This window comes from Melanotaenia boesemani, chromosome 6, assembly GCF_017639745.1.
Source record: "Melanotaenia boesemani isolate fMelBoe1 chromosome 6, fMelBoe1.pri, whole genome shotgun sequence".
Classification (NCBI taxonomy): Eukaryota; Metazoa; Chordata; class Actinopteri; order Atheriniformes; family Melanotaeniidae; genus Melanotaenia; species Melanotaenia boesemani.
Window position 1 is genome coordinate 32,830,178 of NC_055687.1, and position 22,515 is coordinate 32,852,692.

General features: G+C 39.6%; 1 protein-coding gene across 1 annotated transcript in view; it reads left to right on the forward strand.

Moving 5' to 3' along the window:
• Positions 1–22,515, forward strand: part of LOC121642112 (vacuolar protein sorting-associated protein 13B-like) — a 334,030-nt gene that overhangs the window by 151,399 nt on the left and 160,116 nt on the right. The window contains 2 exon segments of the mRNA XM_041988605.1: positions 10,800–10,867; positions 10,869–10,934. Coding sequence (XP_041844539.1) covers positions 10,800–10,867; positions 10,869–10,934 — 134 coding nt within the window.

A 22,515-nucleotide genomic window follows, 5' to 3' on the forward strand; every position in this document is an offset into this window, starting at 1 on the left:
TGTTCATGTTTTCTGTCTGGCATCTTACTGTTGGCCTGCATTAGTTGGTCAGAAACAAATTCTGAGTCAGACTCGAGATCTTTCTTGTCCAAATATTTCTCTCTTAAAGTGAAAACAAGACACCGTAACTAAGTGCTTACGCTCTGTTTTGTCAGCCCTCAGTGCCCCACTCCAGTTGTCCATGTTGGAGTGGAGCAGAAAGTAAATGAAGAAGCTCTTTTCTGCAGGTTGGTCTGGTATTACCGGAGAAGAAGTAATGAAAAGTTACAAATTGTTTCCACAAGCAATCGTGATAAGAAAAGGGCACCAGCATTTAGCCCTTGTGGTTTTAATTGAAGCAAAGCTGTAGTCATGTGGATCTGTATAGACTGTAGCTCAACACTGCAGGGAAGCAGCACTTCTGCCTTTTCCCTGTTACACAATCGTTCTTCCTGCCATGGTTTGTTTTGATGTCTTCAAATGAAAAATCTGAACTTCCCAGCATCTTCTTGGTTTAGGAGGATGTTTGATATACTGGTTGAGATATTTTAGTTGAGATGTTGATCCAATCAATTTCTCTTAGAATTATTTGTTGTCATTTATTTCAGGCATGTGAAATGAAACAATTTTTTTTACTTCTCAGTGTTGTATTACCATACAGACAAAGATATCTGGCACACGGGTATTTAAGTCGCAGACTGGTCGGTCCTGATCTTTTCCCACTAGTTAAAATTTATTGAATTCCAAAATTTAGGGAAAATTCTTTTCCCTGGGACAAGTAAGATCAAATTTACTAATAAATATAGACACATTTACAAACATACACTTACCAAACACTATATAAGGTCCACCTGTTCAAAGCTTATTTGATAGTTAGTCCATAAATTATATGGAAGTTTTGCATTTCTTGGTCAAGACGACCTGCTAAAGTTCAGTCTGAGCATCAGAATAAGGAAGAAAGGGGATATAAGAGACTTTGAGTGTTGGTCTGAGTGTTTCAGAAACTGCTGATCTGCTGGGATTTTCACCCACAACCATCTCTAGGGTTTACAGAGAATGGTCTGAAGAAGAGAAATATCCAGTGAGCAGCAGTTGTCTGGACCAGAATGTCTTGTTGATGTCAGAGGTCAGAGGAGAATGGGCAGACTGGTTGGAGATAGATAGTTAGGAACAGAAAACTGGGCCTACAAATTACAAAAACGCACCAAAACTGGACAATAGCAGATGGAAAAATGTTTCCTGGTCAGATGTGTCTCCATTTCAGCTCCAAATTTCAATTGTAGGCTCAGAATTTGGTGGAAACATCATGAAAGCATGAATCCATCCTGCCTTGTATCAGCAGTTCAAGCTGCAGGTAGTGTCATGTTGTGGGGATATTTTCTTGACACACTTTGTTTCTTAGTACTGACATGGCATGGTTTTGTTGTTGACCATGTCCATCCCTTCATGACCACAGTGAAGTATCTTCTGATGCTACTTCCAGCAGGATAATGCACCATGTCACAAAGCTCAGATCATCTCCAGCTGCTTTCTTGAACATGACAATGAGTTCACTGGACTCCAACGGCCTCCACAGTCAACAGATCTCAATCCAACAGAGGATGTGAAGGATGTGAAGGAACGGGAGATTCTCATGGATGCAGCCGACAAACCTGCAGCAACTGTGTGATGCTGTCATGTCAATATGGAGCAAAACCTCTGAGGGATGTCTCCAACACTTTGTTGGACTAATGACACCAAGAATTGAGGCAGTACTGAAGCAAAAGCAGTCCAACCCAGTACTAGTGAGACTGACCTAATAAAGTGCATGGTATGATTTTGCTGTGGTTAATAAGCATCTCTACCTGGTACGTAGTGCTGCACCAAGGCAGACAAAACGAGGCTTCAGAGAAACAGTCAGAGCAGCCAAAGAATTTTTGGATGCCCTCCTCCCCTCCCTGAAGGACATCTATACCACCTGGTGCTCAGCAGAGCTCAGAACATCATCAAGGACAGTTCACACCCCAGTTCTCAGCTGTTTGGTCTGCTGGTCTTTGGTAGGCGGCTGCAGAATACATCAAGCAAGGACAGCCTTAACGTTCCTTTCCGAGAGCCTTCACCCACCTGAACTCTCATAATAACAACCCATCTAACAGTATAACACACTGACATATAAACATTACTCCCACTGCTGCTACAGGTGCAATACATCTTTACTTTTCTTATTGTTGTATTTTATGTACATGTACATTTTTTTCTGGTTGCAATACATTTTTAAATTGAACTTACATTTTAAACACTTTAAAATTAGTTTAATATTTTATATTTTATTACTTTTTTATGTGCTTTTCTTTTTTAAAATATTTGACTGCACTAACAAAAGGAGATGCTTCACAACCTCATTTTACACAGTATAATGACAATAAATGGCATTCTGGTTCTGATAAACATTGATGATTTATTGAAATGTAAAGCTGATTTGAGTTTTACAGAGAAATGACTGTTGTGTGGTGATTAATCTCACTCTCATCAGCCGTGACACAAGGACATTTTCATGCATGTTAATAATTGCCCTGAGAAATTTCAACCTACCCGTCAACTCTGGGCATTTGAGACTTTAAATTAAATAAACCAACTTAAACTTTCCTTTTATAGAGCCAGGTACGAACTCCATTTTTTCCTCCTATTTCCTAAATTATAATTTGGCATCTTCCTTAATAAATGTAATGCGCTTGTTTAAACATGACTCTAAATAAGACAAGGTCAATTTAATTTGCAAGTTTATTGAGGGCATATCATTTCTCGGAGGACTCGAAGGAGGGTTGTAATCAGTGCAGCAGACATTTTATTTTTCAGTCTTTAGTCATTTGTTTAGGTAAACAGAGGAGAGATTTGTAGGTTCCCTGCCAATTGGAGTCAACACGTGTGTGACCTGCCATATACCGGGATGGATAGGGAATAAACACATAAGACTACTCTGGTTCAACAGAGGCAAGCAGCCAACTGGACTGCCACTGGTACTGCTGTTCAACTCACTGTCGAGAAGACATCATGTGGTTCTTAAAAGAGTCATAACACTGTTATATTGCTGCCAGTTATTTAACATAACTGTGTAATACAGCTCTAAAATGTTGCGCCTGAATGCTTGCATCTTGGATGCTGCTTCAGTCGTGGACTCTCTTCGAGATTTTCCATGAGTAAGTGAGGGGCTGCAGATGCTAAAAATGTTAGATTTAATCTTTTAGTCCATTTCAACCTGATGTAACGTGTGGGATTTACCTTTTAGTTCGGATACGCTGCACACAGCACATCTATCAACATTTTCAAGACACATACAAACCTTTATATTTTTTTAAAAAATATCCATAAATATGAAAGCAGAGTCAAAAGTCTAACAGGCAAGCAGAATGTTTAACATCCCAGATAGTTTTTATCTTATGTTTATAGTTGCTTCAGATGTTGAGGGAAAAAATAGAAGCTTTATTTGACAGTTTTTCAGAAAATTTGGGGTTTTAGAAGGCATTTGGTTGTAATGGGTTAAGTTTCATCCAAATAAAATAGCATTTTACTCATGTTAAACCCTCATTTAACCCTTAATGCCTGACAGCAGTGGATGAAAATAGTTATTTAAGAAAAATACTTTCTTATATGAATTTTCCACTTGTTGACATCTAGCACACCACTCTCTTTGTTTTCACATCCTAAACCACAAAGAAAAGTAAAATTACTCATATGAGTGTTCATTGTATGAAAAAAGAGTATGATGAGTAAGCCTAAAAAATAACAATAGATGTATGTGTTTGTTTTTAGTTGGAGACAATTGCCCGCACAAAAGAAAATAAGTGCATAACCTATAAAACTGTCATATTTGACTTGTTTTCAACCAATTATAATGTTCATGTACCATGACTCTCGATGGATGGCAAAAAGCATGCACATTTCCTAGAGTGGTGATAATTTTATATGAAATACTCTGGAAATCTTTTTTTTTTATACACAAATATAATAATACAAAACCAGCTAGAACACCTTTGGGGCTGTAATGGGTAAACACAACAGAAAGAAAACAAAACAAAAAAATATTTTCTTTCTGGAGAAGGAAATATATTGATGTTGCCACATGTGTTGTAGAGTGAGATATTCTCAGCTAAACGTTCTCCAGCATTCAACAAGTGTAGGTTAGCCATGTTGGAGCAGTTAGTTAGAAAATAAAGTTGCATGTCAGCTGCATATTTGTCTGCAATGCTATAAGACAAAATGACCAGATGTGCCGCATATGTGTATTATTGATATGGAGTCGTGGTTTGTCCCACATGCCTATAGATGTGCAAAAGCTAGGTTTTTTTATAACATGTTTATTTTATTTTTTATTTTTTATTTTTTTTTCTTGCAATGATTATAATAGTTTTTCCACTGGAGCTATTCACTTTCCCCAACAAAGTTAATGACAGATTCAACAAAATAAAGTTTTTAAAAAGTCAAAGTTTTCCTCTGGACTTTTCTCTCGCAAGATTTGACTGCCTCCAGTTGGGCCATACCCTAGTACTTTAATGGTGAACAAAGAATCTCATGTTTTGTTACCACATTCAGCCAAGCTACAGTCTCCTAGTAATCAAGGGGACTTTCCTGCATGCTTTTTGGAAGGTGCCTGTTAATGTGCAGAGACACACAGAACCAGATGACTGCAGATCATTTCCACTGGAAGCACTGAGGGCGAGGTGATATCATACTGGGGCTGTGGGACGGCTCGAATCTCACAACCAGGATACTCTCAGCTCTAATTTGGCAACAAAATATTTCACCCTTTCTTATTTCCGTCTCTGGGTTTGGTCTTAGAGTGCGCTTGGTAAACACAAGGAGTATGTGTTACAATACGCCACTAACTTTCAGAACCGAGGCTGGGCGAGATGTTTTGAAGCTTGTCTTTTAAAGGATGGCGATGGCATTGACTTTTAACACAGCTATTGGTAAAAAATTACTCCATCTATTTTTGTGCTGCTAAAGACACAAGAATGGCTGGTACTCCATCACGTGAGGAATCAGATTACTGTTTGAACTGGTTCATCTTTAATCGGGACATGGACTGTGTACACCAGATTTACTGGTTGTATTCTATAGCCTGGCTTTTTTCTGCCATTTTGACTGTAGAGTTTTGATTTCATTTATAAATAAATAAAACATAGTCATTTAGCTTACATCGCAGGTTTGTTTGAATGTTGCTTAGTAACATCACAGAAGTGTTAACAGTCTTTTTTTGTGTGATTATCCTTTACAAGAGAAGCTGTGGAAAGACAGCTTTGAAAACAAGTCATTTCTCCTCAGTTTGAGGTCGATTTCTGTCTGCCCGCACAATTACGCCACAAATTGGTTCACATAAAACTAGCCTCTAAGTATTTTCTTTATTTGTCCCTAATGAATGTTCTTGTTGGCAGCAACACCGCGTTTCTGATCAAGAGCCTCCCAAGTCCCAAGCTTCTCATTGTTCTCTAACATCTACCAGAGTAATGATCTCACTGGCTTTTCTTTTCAGTCCTAAAATTAGCCGCTGGCGCTGTGAGAACATACTTCTTTAGCTGAGAAATATATCCTCATATCTGGCTTTGCTCCCTAAAGGTTGGAATGAGAACTGTTGTCTTTGTTCCTGGCTGCCAGTGGTCTGGTTGATGGGATTAGGTGTAATGTCCCTGTTTACTGGAGGGACACAAAACAGACAGGCACAAGTGGAAACATTAAGAAATTTCATTCTGTTATTATGCAAGGTAGGAGACAATATCTGATGTTGGTAAAGGCTTGCCTGTCCAAAAAGAAAAAATAAATAAATAAATAAATAAAAATTAAATTGATCACTTTAAAGCAATATAACAGGAGAGAATCAACATAAACAACCAATATGACTGACTAAATGGTTAAATATATAAATAAATTAGGCAGAAATTAGGAACAAAATAGAAAATCACGCATTCATGGTTGAGATGGATGACTCAACCATGACGCTGGAGAGACAAATTGATACATTTTGGTTGAATAAACAGCTGAGTGAAACTAATATATACATGTGTAGAATAGAGAGGGAACTGATGAGAGGACGCCAGGCAGAACTGCACAGTCATACATAACTATAATCCAAACCCAAGTAGCCTGATGGAAGTCAGGCAGGTTTGTATTGGCTGCTGTGTGCTTTTCAGAGGGGGATAATATTTTCATTGTGCAGTTATTTATGTAGTTTAATTTTTCTGGTAAAGTCAATAATTTATCAAGGTAATGATGGTCGGAGTGGGGAAAGAAAACACAAAAAAACTAGGAATAATGAGATGGAAACCCCTACCGCCTTTAGAAGAATGGTTGCAGCCTGCAGGGGACTCCACTCCTTACATTAGAAAGTCTCTGGCCTTTAGACATTGATGAGCCCGTGCAAACCTCTCTTTGACTTCCAGAACAGACTCCACGGTCTGCGGGGGAATGGATGTGTCCTTATGAATCCCATCTCTGCTTTCATGAATGATAACGGCATTAGGCCTTGTGGATGTTGGCCGTGGTGTTTGAGGTTTAAGCGAGAGGAGCAGAAGGGGGAGCTGGGGTTGAGTTGTGGTTCATCAGATGAAGCATGGATTAATAGAGGCTCGTGAGGGTTTGGTAAAATGGGATAACAGGAGTAAAAGATGGTGAGTGGAAACTGGCTTCACATGGGATGTTTTGAAAGTTCCTGGTGTCACAAAGAGAAGGCATGTCATTTTGTTGAAATTCTTTGTATGCTGTGTCATGTGTGTATGGTTAGCAGACGGCTCTTCATGTTGTGGATGATTGACTTTGCATATAAATGTGTACATTGGTCAGCAAGGTTAGACAATTGAATTTAGAAAAGTATGCATAATCGTGTCTTATTTTTTCCATCAGCCAGAGGAATAAAGAACAAATATTCCTCAATGACCAGGACTTATCATGACACAGAAGACAAGGTGAAGCTTTACTTTTGATGCATTATGTGTAGAAAACCGTAAATAAACAGGTACAATAAAAGCCATTCCTCACCCGTGCCAATCTGCTTTGCCACAACACTGCTTTTTCATGTGGGCTTTAACAATGGCATAAGAAATGTAGTAAATGTAAATATTTAAATAAACAGTAACTTGCATCCAAAACAAATAGACGGGCGGGTTTTTTAAAGAGCCCCAGCACTGCCTCTGCACGCAGCTGTAGCAGAATATACAACACTTCAACTCACTGTAAACCATTTATAATAGGGAACATACCAGAAAGATAGCAGGCTGCATGGGGAAATGCCAAAATCCCTCATTGAGGCTGTTTCACGGCTGAGTTACTCAACCACTCAGGAAAGATGTATGGATGCTTTGCAGCGTTGTTGTGAAGCCTGTTAAATCAGTAGTGGAGAGTTTACTGACACTGTTATGATGTTGGTGCTTCAGTTGGACTGTGGGAGATGCAGCGACTTTGTGTGCATTCATGCGTGTTCGGTTGTGAGTTGTGACATGCGATTTACACGCAGCGCACGCACACCCTGACACATTTTACAGCCTTTTTATTGTGCTGTGGCAGTGTTGTGTTGCACATGGTGAAATGAAGCAACAATGATTTTGTTTCTCGCCTTAAAGTCAAAGTGTCGTAATGGGGCTCCGTTCTGAGTTGTCTCTGATCACTTGACACATGCTTCAAAGACACAGGCTTTTCACTTGCTGGGAGTTGTGATGGAGCTGTTAAAGAGATGAATGATCACCATCAGAACACGAGAATGTTTATAAGGGACTGAACTGGCAGCTCCACACACCAGCTGAACGCTGAGAGAGATGGAAAGGAGGAGTGGTAGAGGAGAGTGGGAATAAAACAAAAAGGGAAGGATTGGATCGTCAGAGTTTGGCCAATAGCATATTAACCTAATGGCTGAGTCGAGGGTGAAAACGAGGACATGGCTGAGATGGCACAAGGCGGGGGCAATAACCCCTCTTTAAGAGGACTCTTAAGGCTTGTTAGGCTCGGGCAGGTTTAAGAGCTTTGGGCACTGCTGTCATATTTCTATTTAATTTGAATTTAGATCTCTTTCTTATGCTCTGTCCCTGCCTGAATCTCTCTTTCTCTCTCTTACCCTCTCGTTTCCCTCTGCAGAAATGGCAGGCGCCAAGTCACTATAACAAGATATGGCAGTTTCACTCCAAATAATGACCCCAGGATTAACAAACAGAGTCCTGGAATGGTATTTAGCTTCATGGAGACTGGTCTTTCATTGTTACTGCCTGTGCTGTACTTCAGCACATTTTCTGATTAGCCTTACAGATTGTCTCCAGGGAAGAAAATTTACAATCCTGCTTTATCCCAAAGTCAAAAAAAAAACATTTAAAATTGTTATCAAAGAATTCTCTCCCTGGATTCTTCTGGGTCATGGATCTGCCAGGATTAGTGCTGTAATTGCAAACAATACTAAATTTGTGGTCTCTCTAAAAAATAATAACCTGATGAAGCAATGAATAATGAAGGAAGTGTAGGGTGAGTAAACTATTGAGACCATGAACAGCGGATTTTTGAAGCTACTGTTGGTTTTAGATGTAAAGACAATCCAGGGTCCAAGTGTTTAAGTTGAATTTGAAGTTAGCTCTACCTGTCCCATCGTTGGCCCAGTTTTTGACTCTGTGCCAACAAAAACATGTCTTATTACATGTCTTATTAGTTCATTTTCAAGGTCAGTGCTAGACATCATGAATTGAACTGTGCAGAGTTTAAGCTGCATGTTGTAACGAAGTAAGTATTTATATTCGTGACTTATCATTAAAACTGAATTTAAATGTGCTCACAGACTTTCAAATGGTCCCTATTTTGGAGTCATTCAAGGCACTCCTCCCTCCTAACGCTCTCATGGTACTAATAGATTATTTTGGGAAACTGAAGGAACATGGCACAAGTGTGTATGACCAGGATTGATGTTTGTGAACCTCAGAAGGGTGGTCTGTATTTACTTTAGGATTTCATCAGTGATAATTGGAGAGGGTGTGAGCGAGTGTATTTTGGGGTCTGTTTTAGTGTTTTCTTGTGGTTTTTTTTTATGTTGTCAGGGAAGTATGTGTTGATGTGCAGCATGTTTTTATAGGATTTTCTGATTTCGTATGACTGTATGTTGTTGGGCAAGGGTGTGTAGCATGAGGTAACATTGACTAAAGTTGTAAAGATGATGGTAATGCTACAGATAATCTTTAATTAAATGAAAATCATGCTCAGTAGATTACAGGCAATGATGTTAACAGGGCTTCAGAGACTGATAAATACTACACTTAAAGACATTTTAAAGCCTCAAGCTTGGCCTTTTTTTTTTACAATTAGATACATCTAAGCTGTCCATGTTAATGTAAAAAGCAAACCCCATTTGTGAAATGATGTCTGCCTTGACCAGAAAGCTGGAAGAATTTCCTTAATGATATTTAACAGGAAAACTAAAACACAAACACAGCTTAAATAAACCCTTTCATAGTCAGTTTTTGCAGTCATTGAATGTGTGGATATTATAGGCAGACAGAGAAATGCAGGTGATGAGTAGCAGTGGAGGATAAGGTAGATCGGAAAGTACAGTTTGCCTTATGTACAAAATATGCAGTTGAACACTGATTGTATCATGACAAATACACTCTATTTCATAGTCCCCAAGTACCAAAGGCACCTGGAAGCTGAGCGTGAGAAAACGCTGCAAGAGTCCAGACAGTGATTTCGACCCCCAGTCTAATTTCTTCCACTCACACACATGTGCATATACACAAAGTACGCACATGCACCTGCGATCTTAGTCACTCCTTATACACACACACACACACACACACACACAAAACACAGACTCAGTCCACAAGTTTTAGACAGGTTGCCACCGCAACCAAAAACTAGAATAACTAATCAACTTCCCATTCCCATTGCCCCAGTAACTTGCTGTTATTGCCATGCCAACCATTTGGTGATATTTGGGCGCATGGCGTCTGAGGCGGCACGATAGTGCTGTGACATCAGCGCTATTTCATGACAACTGTGGGATAGAGCTGCTGAGCAAGGCAAACCTTTAAATCATGGAATATGTCTTAATGTGTCTTCAGAGAGACCTCCCCTTCTCTAACCTCTTATGCCCTGATGACTTTAACATTCACAGACCTCAGGTTAACCTGGGTAAGCTTTTGTGTTCTGTCTCATCCCCCTTCTCTGTGCTGCCTTCTTGAACATCTCTCACACTACTTTCTTTCCTCTGCCTCCTCCTGTCTGTCCGACATTGGGGTTGTCTGACCTCCTGGTTCATACGGTTACAGTAAAGGTTAATTGTGTATGTTTGTTGATGTGCCATTTCTGTTGCCATGAGTGTCAGCACAGACGATCATCCTTCGTCTGGACCACAGCAGGCGCACAAGGACAAAATCATGTCTACACCAGTGTATATATGTGTGTGTCTCAGTTCTCACAGTTCCCTCTCCCACTGTTGGAGACAAGAAACCTGAGTGCCAACATTACATCACCTCAATGAAGTGTCAGTTAAACATCATATAACATGATCCTGAACAGCAAATGAAAATAACAGAGAATTTGAAAGAGGGTTAAATAAAGGATAAACGCAGGGACAGTACATTTCCTCATGTAATAAATAAAATAGTGATTTTGTTTAAGACTTTACTGGGTGCTGCATTACTTCTGTGGTAAAGAGGTTACTCCAGCAGTGAGCTAAATATTTCAACAAATCTGACATCACTACTGGGTGCCTATGTTCCTGAAAAAACTGTTCATGACAAGAAAAATGTGATTTGACTATGAAAGAAAGCTCAAATCAAGGCTCCTTCATCCTTGTAAATTTCTTTCTTTTTTCCATCCAGAGTCACGTCCCTTGTCCATCCCAATGAAGGTGATGCCTGACACCACAGTTGAGGAGTCGTGGAGTACCCTCAGACGAGCAAATGAAGGAACTGATCACTCATTGCCGGGATGCTGTTAAACGACTTACTCTACAGGTACCAAAGTAAATTATCATTAGGTTTGAGTTCTTGTTTGAATTCAGTTTCGTTTCCCATCAGCCAGTGCTTGACAAAATCTTTACAGTATCTGTTGTAACCAGTGGTCTTCTTCTTTCTTTCTATGGCAACAGAACAAGCACCTGCCTGCATTAATCTTATCTTGCTGAAATGTTTATAGCACCCTAACTCCTGTCCTCACAGGTCTCCCTAAAAAAGTCCATCAGACAGCTGCAGTTAGTTCAGATCACTGCTGCTCAAGTCCTCACTAAGACCAAGAAAGTAGATCACATAACGGTTTAGGACTAAAATACATTCAGGATCTTCTGGTTTGAAATGAACCAACCAGATCCCTCAGGTCATCAAGGTCAGGTCTACTTTCTGTTCCCAGAGTCAGAACTAAACATGGAGCCAGCGTTCAGCTTTTATGCTCCTCACATGTGGAACAAACTCCCAGAAACCTGCAGGTCTGCTGAAACTCTCAGCAGTTTAAAACCAGGGTTAAAATGTTTCTACTTTTAACAAAACAACTATTAACTTCTCACACCTGGGACTTTGTTTCTTACATTTTTTTGTATTTAGCTTTTTTCATTCTTTCTTTATTTAATTTAATTTTTTAATTTTTATTTTCTTGGATTTCTTTTAACACTTGTTTTTAATGCGCTTGTTACTGCTTCCTGCACCCCGCTGTAATGCTTTTAATGTTTGAAGGAAAGCACTTTGAATTGTCTTGTACATGAAACAAGCTATACAAATAAACCTGCCTGGCCTTAACTCCGTTCTAAATCATCTGTAGAGACCATCTACACCAGGAATTTCCAACTCCAGTCCTCATGAGCTACTGTCCTGCAGGTTTTGGATTCTACCCTGATGCAACACACCTGACTCAAATCACTGGGTCATTAACAGGCTTGTGCAGAGGTGTGTTGTAGTAGGAGACATTTAAAACGTGCAGGACAGTAGCTCACGAGGACCAGAGTTGGAGACCCCTGATCTACACACTTCCTGTCCACCTCAACTGTGCTACACTACTGTGCTGAAGTTGTCTAGGAGCTTTTTGTATCGTTTCCAGTAACTTCTTTTAGCTGATTGGCATGTTTTTCATACATGCACATTTACAGTGTCTCATACTTCTTTGATGCTGGCTAAGTGGAAATTTCTATCAGTCTGTTTAATAACTGGAAGGTTAAGTTCCTCTATTGTATGCCTGCTTCCTGCATCATGACTAGACCAGTTAGCTGAGACCACATCACAACCAGTCCCATCTGAAGCATATCAGGAGGCACTGCCATCCTCTTGATGGAAGAGCAGCTTTGTTTTTTATTTTTTTATTTTTTTATTTTATTTTTTTTTTTTTGTGTGTGTAAATCTGTGCAATCATGTGGGGTGCATTACTGAATGGGCTAAGGATGTTTCTTTGCCCTGTATTTAAATAACACAGATACACCATTTGATACATTCCTTGACTGTTAGTGTTCTTAGACTAAAACAAGATTTTTTTGTTATTGTTGTTAAATTTAAATGAAAAAAAATTCATAATTTAAAATTTCAACAGGTGTAAGAGTCATTTTAGCCTGGCAAGTCTTTACAAGTGCAGGTTTTTCTGTTTTTTTTAGATCTTTTTTTTTTAATCAGGCCACAATCATGGATGAGTTTATACCTAATGGGGCAAAATGTCCACTAACTGTCCTTGAATCTTCTTAATTGCTTTTGCCATTTCCACACAAATGATGTCATTCAGATATGAAGGCAAACGTGACACTTGTGAATTGAAACAATGCTCCAGAACCGATCGGTCCCATGTCAGGCCATTGATCTATTTACATTATTTCCACAAAAGTAACTCAACCTTCTAATAGTTTGCTGAGCCCCGTCATTGCCTCCACTTTCCTCTGTCCCTTTCGGCTGTGACTGTAGGACCCACACCAAAACTGCAGCGGTAATTAGGAAACACTCTGTCCTGTTGACATGGGAGTGGAAGCGAACCAAACCGAATAACCTGACAGCTGGTACCCCAGGTTTTGGATATCCCCAAACTTAAACCACTCCATTTATTTAAGTGTGGTGTAAACAGAATACCTAATGGCTCACACTACTACTGCACATGTGCCCCCAATTTACCATGGGGGGATTTCTTTCCATCTTTTACAGAGGGAAAGGAACTAGAGGGAAAAGAGGAGCTTGGTCCGTGAGTCAGGCAGTTTCAAAGTTACAAAAGTATTTATTATTCTGCGGCTGCTCAGACCACTTTAAGCTGTTTAAACCGAATAAGAACATGTGATAGTTAGCATTGTGTAAACTGTTGAAAAATAGCTAATAATTCTGGTCTAAAATGTGGTTATGATGCAAAAGAGTAACAAGAAGGACATAGAAATCTTACATTAGTTCTGTACCGTTCTCATTGTACAGAAATAAGGTAAAATAAATAAATAAACAGATAAAAAAATACTTAGAAAATGGAAAAGGTATACCTCCATCAGTACTATAATCCACCAATAACAGAGACCACAAGGAACTGATCATGTTATATATTTCAATCAGACATGTTAGTTGTTCGAACGTTCAGAGCTCTTGGCTCTTTATTCCCTTGTCATACTCCAAGAAATCCTTCCATTATATACATTTCATTACACCCGGGGCTTATAGTTGAATATAGCTCATGTAATGTTTTAGACATATCCAACTCAAAGTATTAAACCAGAGAAGCAGCTGGAAGAAGTTGAACATTCTGTTTGTAGTTTTATGCTCTAAAATGACTTTTCACTAAACTTGTCGTCTTCGATGCCAGACATAGCGTAGATTCCTGCTGATGTCCTGTCATGTGTGGCTAAGATTGTCATCTGAATCCATGAGTATCATGTTCTGTCTGTGGCTGAATATTTAAACCAAATCCAGAAATCCTGTTGTTCCGCTATGACTTCAGATGCAATACATTCCTTTTTCATCTCCGTTTATAAAGCTTTCCTATCCTGTTACCTCTGTTGGAATAATAAAGGATGCAATTAAATTAATATGTCCGGAACATAATTCACAATTGATCATTTTTAGGAAACTTTTCCCAGTTTAACCTTTTAAGTCCTCTGCCTTTTTTTAGCCCTTTGCTCTGAAATTGCATAACCATAAAGAAAATAATATATCTCTACAACCACAAGGGTTATTTGAATACTTAATGATTATAATAAGGGAACACTTGTGCAGTTTGGTAAGATGTGTAAATATCAGAATATGCATCGCTAGTGAATAACAAATAAAAATTGCAAAAGTCAAAAGAAAGTTTCAAGTTAGCCCTTAAAGAAAAAAACAGACATGATGCAGCTGTAGCTCTAAACTTTAAGCCATTGATTTATGGGAACATTAGCTCTGCAAAACTCTGATAAAATGAAGTAGAACAAAATTAGAAAGATTTAGTACAGGCATTCAGAAAAGGTCTCAAAAATGGCCACGTTGGCAACAGTTTAGTACCATCAGTTCCCAAAGTCCCTCATTTGGGGAACCTAAGGTTTTAACGGTAAATATTTGCAAAGAACACTTATTAAGTCAGCCTGAACTTGGTAATGTCATCATTTTTATTGATATATATTCAGAGCCCACTTATTACCGATTTTGCTGTAATTAGTAGGCTTGTAAATGTCCTGTTTCTTGACCAAGATGGTGGTTCCATGTTTTTCTAACATCATCTACTGCAGTGGTCCCCAACCCATTTTCCTTGATGACTCACTTAATGCAACTACTAAAAAGCCATGAAACGATGCAGAAAAAATCTAGGTTACAGGGTAGACATGAACTCCTGCACTAACGTAGCACTACCAGCTCACTGACCTCACTAAACTACACAGTACATAGACAGAAAGTCTGCACAAGTGTGGCCTCCTAAGCAGCCACTTATTTTAAATTATTATTATTATTATTATTATTATTATTGACTATGGATATATGTTTTAAAATATTGCATAACAGATTTTAAAGACTCCTAGGTATTCATTTTGGGACCTGGTTTAAATAATGAATGAATCTGGGTCCCAAGGCATTTTTCTCATGTGGACAAATCTGACAAATGATAAAACAGTTAAGTGGATTCACCTGAACTAATTTCTGTGTGGATGTGGCCTCAATGTTAACAGTCACACATGCTTTGTACAGTCAAAACCTCACGGACCCCTTGTCAGGCAGCTCAGATTGGGAACCACTGCTACTGCTCCCACCATGGTTGTGAATGCAGTGAGGGATTGTGTTTGTGTTTTTTTGTGACAAAATGTCTTGGACCTGCAACCCTTTGTTGTGTTGGTGGTGTTTTGGTTCTTCTCAGAAGGACTCAGTGGAAGTGGTGCAACTGTCACCTTGGCGAATTTGGAAGATTGTCAAATGACCTCTTCAGTGAAGCCTTGGTCCTCTAACCCTCCCCTTTTTTTCCTTCTCATGCACAAGTTCATGTATCACCAACTCCAGAACTCTTATGCCAGTGTCCTGCAAGTTTTAGATGTTTCCCTGCTTTAACATACTTGACTCAAATGACAGTGGTTCCTTCAACAGCTTGTTGTCAAGTTCTGCATAAGCCTCTTAATAACCCACTGATTTCAGTCAGGTGTGTTCCAGCAGGGAAACATCTAAAACAGGGCTACTCAATTCAGTCCTACGAGGGCCGCAATCCAGCAGGTTTTCCATGTATCCCTGCACCAACACACCTGAGTCAAATTAGGTGGCTCTAACAGCCAATCAGGTTCTACACAATGACTCATTAATTTGACTCAGGTGTGTTGGTGCAGGGATACACGGAAAACCTGCTGGATTGCGGCCCTCGTAGGACCGAATTGAGTAGCCCTGATCTAAAACCTTGAGGACTGACCCAGGAGATCCCTTCTCAAGTTCATTGCTTTCTGAGCCTGGAGTAGATCACCCAGTGGACTCTTCTACCTTCAGTTGTCTTTCATCTGGAGTCTGTGCCACGCAGCTCTTCCCAACTAATTTTCCATCTACCACAGCTCACCTTTACCCATTTTCATTTAGTCATCTCCATCTCCACCCTTTTCTCCCCAAGGACACCCGTGTTCCTTCTGTGCCCTGATCATAATTGCAAGTGACCAGAATAGTGATTCTATTTCAGGAATTTTGAAATAATTCCTTCTATTTAACACATGAATGTGTTCAGTGCTGGCAAAGGAGCACGTTGCTACCAAAACTGAAATGGGATCTGCTGAAACAGAGAGACCGTTGCCATGGAAAAATGAAGTAACACTGCTCCCTGCAGCTGCCACGCATTAATGAGTGGGATTTTTTTGAGGGAGAAAGAAAAAGAGGAGAAAAAGCAGTGGGGTTGAAAAGGTAAAGTGATGGAAAGAAGAGAGGGTTTAGGGAGAAGGGAACGTTATGAAAAAATGGGCAGAAATGAGTTTGAAGGTAGGCAGAAAGTGAGAAAGACAGAGAGGAGGATCGTGCACAAAGCACGTTTGGTGTGGCTCAGATCAAGTTGGCCAGATGGTTTCCATGAAAAGGATCTGACCCGCTGCTGGAGAGCCTTGTGCAGGCACATTACTTCATCCTCTGCCCTCTCCCCTCATCCTATCATCCCTCTATTCAACACCTCATCTCCACTGCCTATCAGAGCCCACAGTTTCCCAATCATTTGCAAATATAACTCAAATTTTTAACCATTTAAGAAAATATTTTTTGTAGGATTGTGATGATAATCTTCTGTGAAATGGCTGTTATCTTACAACATGTGACATTTGCTTTCATCTAGATTCTAACAAAGATAATTTTGGTTGCTGCAACTTCAGCTAACTCAGGTTTCTTTGCTTACATGTACATATTACAAGGCTTAAAGTATTCCGGCACCATACCGAATCTCCAGCTTGCAGAGTTGTTGTGCCGGGAAACAAAAAGAAAAAATAATTAAGTTAATGTGCACTAATGTGGACTATTCTCATGTTGAGTTCATCTACTAATTGTATGAGATAAAGAAAACTTTTCTCTCATTTAAACACATGAATTAAACACATGATCAGAAGTTGAGCAGGGTCTTGGAAAACTTTGGTTTGGTTGAGAGATTCAGCTGCAGTTTAAATCGACGCTAGACCTCAGGTTTGTACGATAGAGCAAAGATGTTGATGAATAGCTGCAAAGGTTAAATTAAGCTACAACCTAACTATTGAACATCAGAGTAAATTAGACCAGGTCCTGCTAAAAACATGCAAGACTTAAGAAATTCATGAGCTTTGATTTGAGAAACCTTTATTCTTTTCATGAAAATGCATATAAGGCTCATTTATTTATTTCTGCATTGTTTTCACCTAGACCACCCGGGGTCAGATCCCCACTCTAAAAGAAAAAAAAAAAGAAAAAGTTCACACTCAGGATAAGTTTTTACTTGAACCCCTGCATATTATGAAAAAATGTAGAGGTGAGGTCTACTCACTGAAATATCCATCGGAAAAAAAGAGGTTCACCAACAGGAATTAAAAACAAAAAAATAAAAACAGTCTCAGTTGCATTCCTTCAGACTGAACACAGTTGAGAACCACATTGTGGTGATAAAATGATTGGAATAGAGTATTTCCAACACAACAGGTCTTCTTGAACGCAAGGGTTAGTACTTAACCATGACGGGTCCAAAAACAGACAGCCAGTGAAATCACTAAGGACTTCTACAGTCAGAACACATCACAGCTTGTTGTGTTTGAGGCTAAACACAAACCTGTGTCGACAACGTGGTGCTTTGGCATTGGGTCCTGTCCTTCCTGCATTTATTAAATTTTTCCTCTCCATTCATCTCGTTGCATCTAAACTTAAAAAATGTCTGAATGAGCATCCCTGTCATTGTTCCATGAATTACAGATTTCTTACCATATTTGCCTGAGAAATATTTACATTTCTCTTTCATTAAGTCATTAGTCTGATCTGCATGCAGTCATATTGACAAATAGACTCACAAATAGGATGCATATCTTATTTGGCAAGTTATTTTAGTTTGCTAGAAGCTTTTCAAGGGTATCGTGACAGTAATGTAAAAATTATTTAACTCTGCACAACTTACTACAGTCAAATCAGGAGGTGAGAAAGACAAATAATAGCAAATGTAGTTGTATTTCTTTATTAGTTTCTAACTATATCTTGTATTTCCTGCTTATTTATTAGAAATTTGTTAGCGAAGTGCACACAAAGAGTGCAAAGAGGTCGGTTCTAAATGTTAAAAGTGCTCAGTCTCCACTAATATCTTGGCATGGATAGGGAAACAAGCAGTTTGGGTGGATAAAAATAAAGAACGAGGCATCAAAATAAACACAAGGAAACTTACTTATGAAATATAAAAGAAAGAATGAGAGAAATTAGGGCTTTCTTTTCTGCTTAGATGCTCTACATCGGTGGTATTCCCTGATCTAAATGAAAACCCCATGATATAACAGTAGATGTGTCTTGAATTGTTTGTCATGTGAGAACACCGAGTTTGTGGATTTATGTCTGCACATATACACATGTTGATGGGTGTGTTAATGTGCATGTGTGGCCACAATCCCATTCCATCATTTGCCGCTGTGTCAATACACCGATGACCTCACAGCCATTATAGAAGCACATACATATGTGACCTCTCAACGGTCTGCACTGGAAAAGTGCTTACCGAGCTTCTTTTGTGTCTTTAACCTCTTAAATCTCAGAGGCCTGAAGACCTGGAACTGGTCTTGATGTGATAAAAAAAAAAATTAATAAAATCTTACCCACCTTAGCATTTGTTGAATAAATAATTGCCACAAACTGAGTTGATGCTTTAAGATTGTCTCAGAAAATGATGGAAGGTTTATATCCGTATTTTCTCAGTGTATCTGGGAACGCTTGTTTGGAGTTAATTTGTTGAAGTGTTCACCCTTTGTCTTTGGAAGGAAAAGGAAGTGATGCCAAAAATAGGTTAAAGCAGATCAGTTGGGGTTTAGAACAGCCCAGTTTAGCCTACTTCATTTGGTCACACTACATAAATCAGTAGTGGTGAAAATTTGCCAGAGTTAGCCCATAAAACCGTTATGCATCTGCAGTCCATCACCATCTGATCCAATTTGGCCTGTATTACATACTACATAACATAATCACAGCCACCTTTACTCTCTTCAGTAAGCCTGAGGCAAAATTGTCTGGCCATACCACTACTGTACATAAACCAAGCCAAGCCTATTTTTTACATCTGGCCAAACATTAGTCCAGCTGGCTTTATGTGTCAAAGCATTAGTCTTAGCTCTCAGCTATACCATGAGTCCCACATAACCTACAGCCAGATTTTAAGCCCTGTCAATTCCAGTCACTTTACCTCAGTCCCAGTTAATAGGCTGTCTCTTTCAACTAAGAGATCCCGGCCTATAAATCCTTGTCCCTGCTCAGCTATCACAGCAGAGTACTTCCAGTTGTGACCACTCTCTCCGGGTGCATTTTCAGCTTTAATTTGGTGTGGTCACCCCATTAGACCCTGTCTGTATCAGCTCACCAAGGTGGGGCGGTGTAGGGGTGATTGTTTAGGATAGACGGTGGGAGTAGGCAAGGCAGGCCTGGCCAGCCGAGCTCCTAAGGCCACTGTTGGATCAATAAACGCAGCGATCAAAGTTGCAATTAACCCACCGCGCTAACACAAACAGCCGGGCCAGCAGAAACAAACAAAGCCTTCATGTCACCTAAAGCGTTTATTTTTGCAGATTTCCACCTCGGCCAGGGAGACCTCCAGAGCTTGTCAGCTTCTGTAAGCAGTGTTAGAAGAGAGGAATGCAGGGCCACAGGGATGGCTGGCTGCCTGGCTATGCTGCTGTGCCAGGCCACGAGCTTGTTGCTTGTGGTGGCATGTGGGTGAGACCAAGCCTATCTGTTGTCAGGATGCATCACGGACTAATGGACATCAGGGTAAAGAGCTGCTTTCTAGGATTATTGCCAAATACTTGTGTACTTGTGTGCACCACAAGACACATCTGCACAGTGTCATCATCAGGTACGACCATTAATCACGTCGACTTACAGGGAGACACTGTTTACTCTATTACCCACTCTTTCAAATGTGTTTTTGGACAAAGCAGAAAATCCAGGAAGATATGAAAAAGAGAGGGAGCACAAGGTTAACAGTGGGTGGGTGGAGTGAGGGGTTTGCTTTGTGGACCTTCTGTTCATCCAGCCGGCCACTTAGGAAACACAGTGTCCTGTCTGGTGCAGGCACAGGAAGATTACATTTGGAGAGGTATCAGGTTTTTAAAACAAAGGGATGTGTTTTCCGTTTGCTGGCGATCCCTCCACTGAGGTTTTTCAGCTCCAGAGTTGCAAATGTTTTCACTGGGGATGCTGAGAGGGTGTTTCTAATTTCCTATCCTCTATCTCTGGGTGATTTCCTGTGTGTCATAGCTTGCTTATTGTGTGTAGGGAAAATGAGAGAAAAATGAGTCCACACATGTTACGTGTGCTTGAATGTGTTAGTTGATGCGCAAGCTTGTGTGTGCTTTCCCAGTTGTGGGGTCTCTACAGAGGCCTGATCTTGACCTGCAGAGTTCATGCTCTACTAAGGTCTGTGGAGAGCTGGGGCATCCAAGTTTCTCTTCCCCACTGTGAAACAAAAACAATAAGCCTAACAGCGGATATGTCCACAGCGCCACAGGACAAATGTCACACGTGTACTTCACTGCCTGGGTCAAGTTAGATGCCAAAGACATTAATTGTATTTAGTGCTGTCAGTACTGTGTAGTAAGACATCTGTGCAGCTGAAAATACTTCCAAAGACAGATTTAAACTGAGTTTTACCTCTTTCATACAGTATATAGTAAAGAGTGAGAGTTATCCATTTTGATTTTAGAAAAAATTCCATTCATTCACTTGGATCGTGTAAATTTCTCAAAGCATTCCCTAACTTGCTATGTTTTTTTTACTGTCAGTTGATGTTTGCAGCATTTAATCGTACTACTAAGAATCAATTTCTAAGGATAAGAAACTCTGCTTGCATACTGAAGTGCTCTACAGAGTATTACAGGCTGTCCTCAATCTAACTCTGCTCTGTCATTTACTGGCGAGGCCCAGCCGATCCTGAAAGCCTCCTGTGGTTATATAGGCCATTTCCACATGGCTTCAGCCTTTTAAAGCCTAAGTGTGTTTGGCCCTCAGCTTCCTCTCTATTAGAACCTGCTCTGCTGGAACCAGATAAACCATCTTCCCAAATACTTTAGGGAGAAATACTACACAAGACAGATCATAGACTCCAACTGCTGCTCAGAAGAGAGGATGTATAGGATGCTTTTTGAGGGTATTGAGCCTGAAAGATTTAAAACAGGGTTGACAAGTGTGGTTGTTTCCTGAACACTATCTGATGGTGCTGAGAAGTGATCAGGAATAAAACTGAGCAACAAAAAAACAGAAACAACAAAAGACATCATGCTCTGATTCCAGATTTCCAGGGAAGAAATTAACAGAAACAAATAGAAAGAAAAAAAAAAGGGAAAATGAATTTCAAGCAGAATAATCTCACTCAGTTAGAGGCCTCTGGCACTTTTCTCCATCCTGTGTTTGTATAAAACTGAGTTTCATACAGTTTAAGTGCGCTAACCCTCAGGTATGATGCTACTTAATATAAATTCTTCTCTAGCTTATCTCTGGCCCCTATTTGCTGCGAATGCGTACTGTTAGATATTTATCTGATAAAAAGCAAATCATCCCCCTAATTAAAAAGTACAATAAAAAAATAAACAAACAGGTTCTTCATACTAGAATCATGCTGTTTTTTTCTTCCTTTTTATTATTTTTATATATTTTTTATGGTATTTTTGGTTTTTTAACCTTTTCTGGTCTTACAGTCTTTTTGTCTCTTTGGACTGCTGGTGCTGACAAGACCGTTGTTTCTTGTTCTGATGACTGGTAGTTGAAATGTAATGTGGACGAGCTACAAATTAGTTGCCCTTTTGGGACCAGTTAGTCTTGAAATTTCACTAAGCAAAATATCAGTAATTACAAACGAATAAAATAAAAAATTTAATAATAAATAAAGAATAATTAATAGACAGTCCAGGTCTTCATCCAGAGGCTAATGGTTGCTTGCAGGAATTATCTACTGTAACCACCAATCTGTGGCCTCGCCGAACGCGGCGTGGCACAGATTCACTTTGTCGCAGCGCTCCGCTAAACATACGCAGCGAGTCTATTTTTGACAGATCGGGGCAGACAGGAAGTCAGTCTAATAGACTTCTTTTAGTGAACAGATGCAGCGTCCATCTTGTTGTTTGGAATTAACTCCGCACACAACAGTAGTGCCGCATGATGTAACCTTGTAACTGCAGCAGGGTTGTGTTATTAGCTTCACAGCTATTGCACATGCCAAGACTCTCCAAAAGTAGAAAGCATCATGCCAAGTCTAAGCAAGAATATCAAAAGGAACAAGGTTTCCTCTGAGCGTAGCATTTGTTTGCAGGACGATAATTCAAATGTGCGATCTTGAAGCCAACATGGTATTTGCTTGCTTTTCATTCTGAAACCTAATGGGCTCTTTTTCCTCTTTTATAATGACTAATGGTTGTTTTGTCAAGTGAATATGATCTGGATTTTTTTTTCTTTTAAATATTGTCTTTGTGTGTGTGTGTGT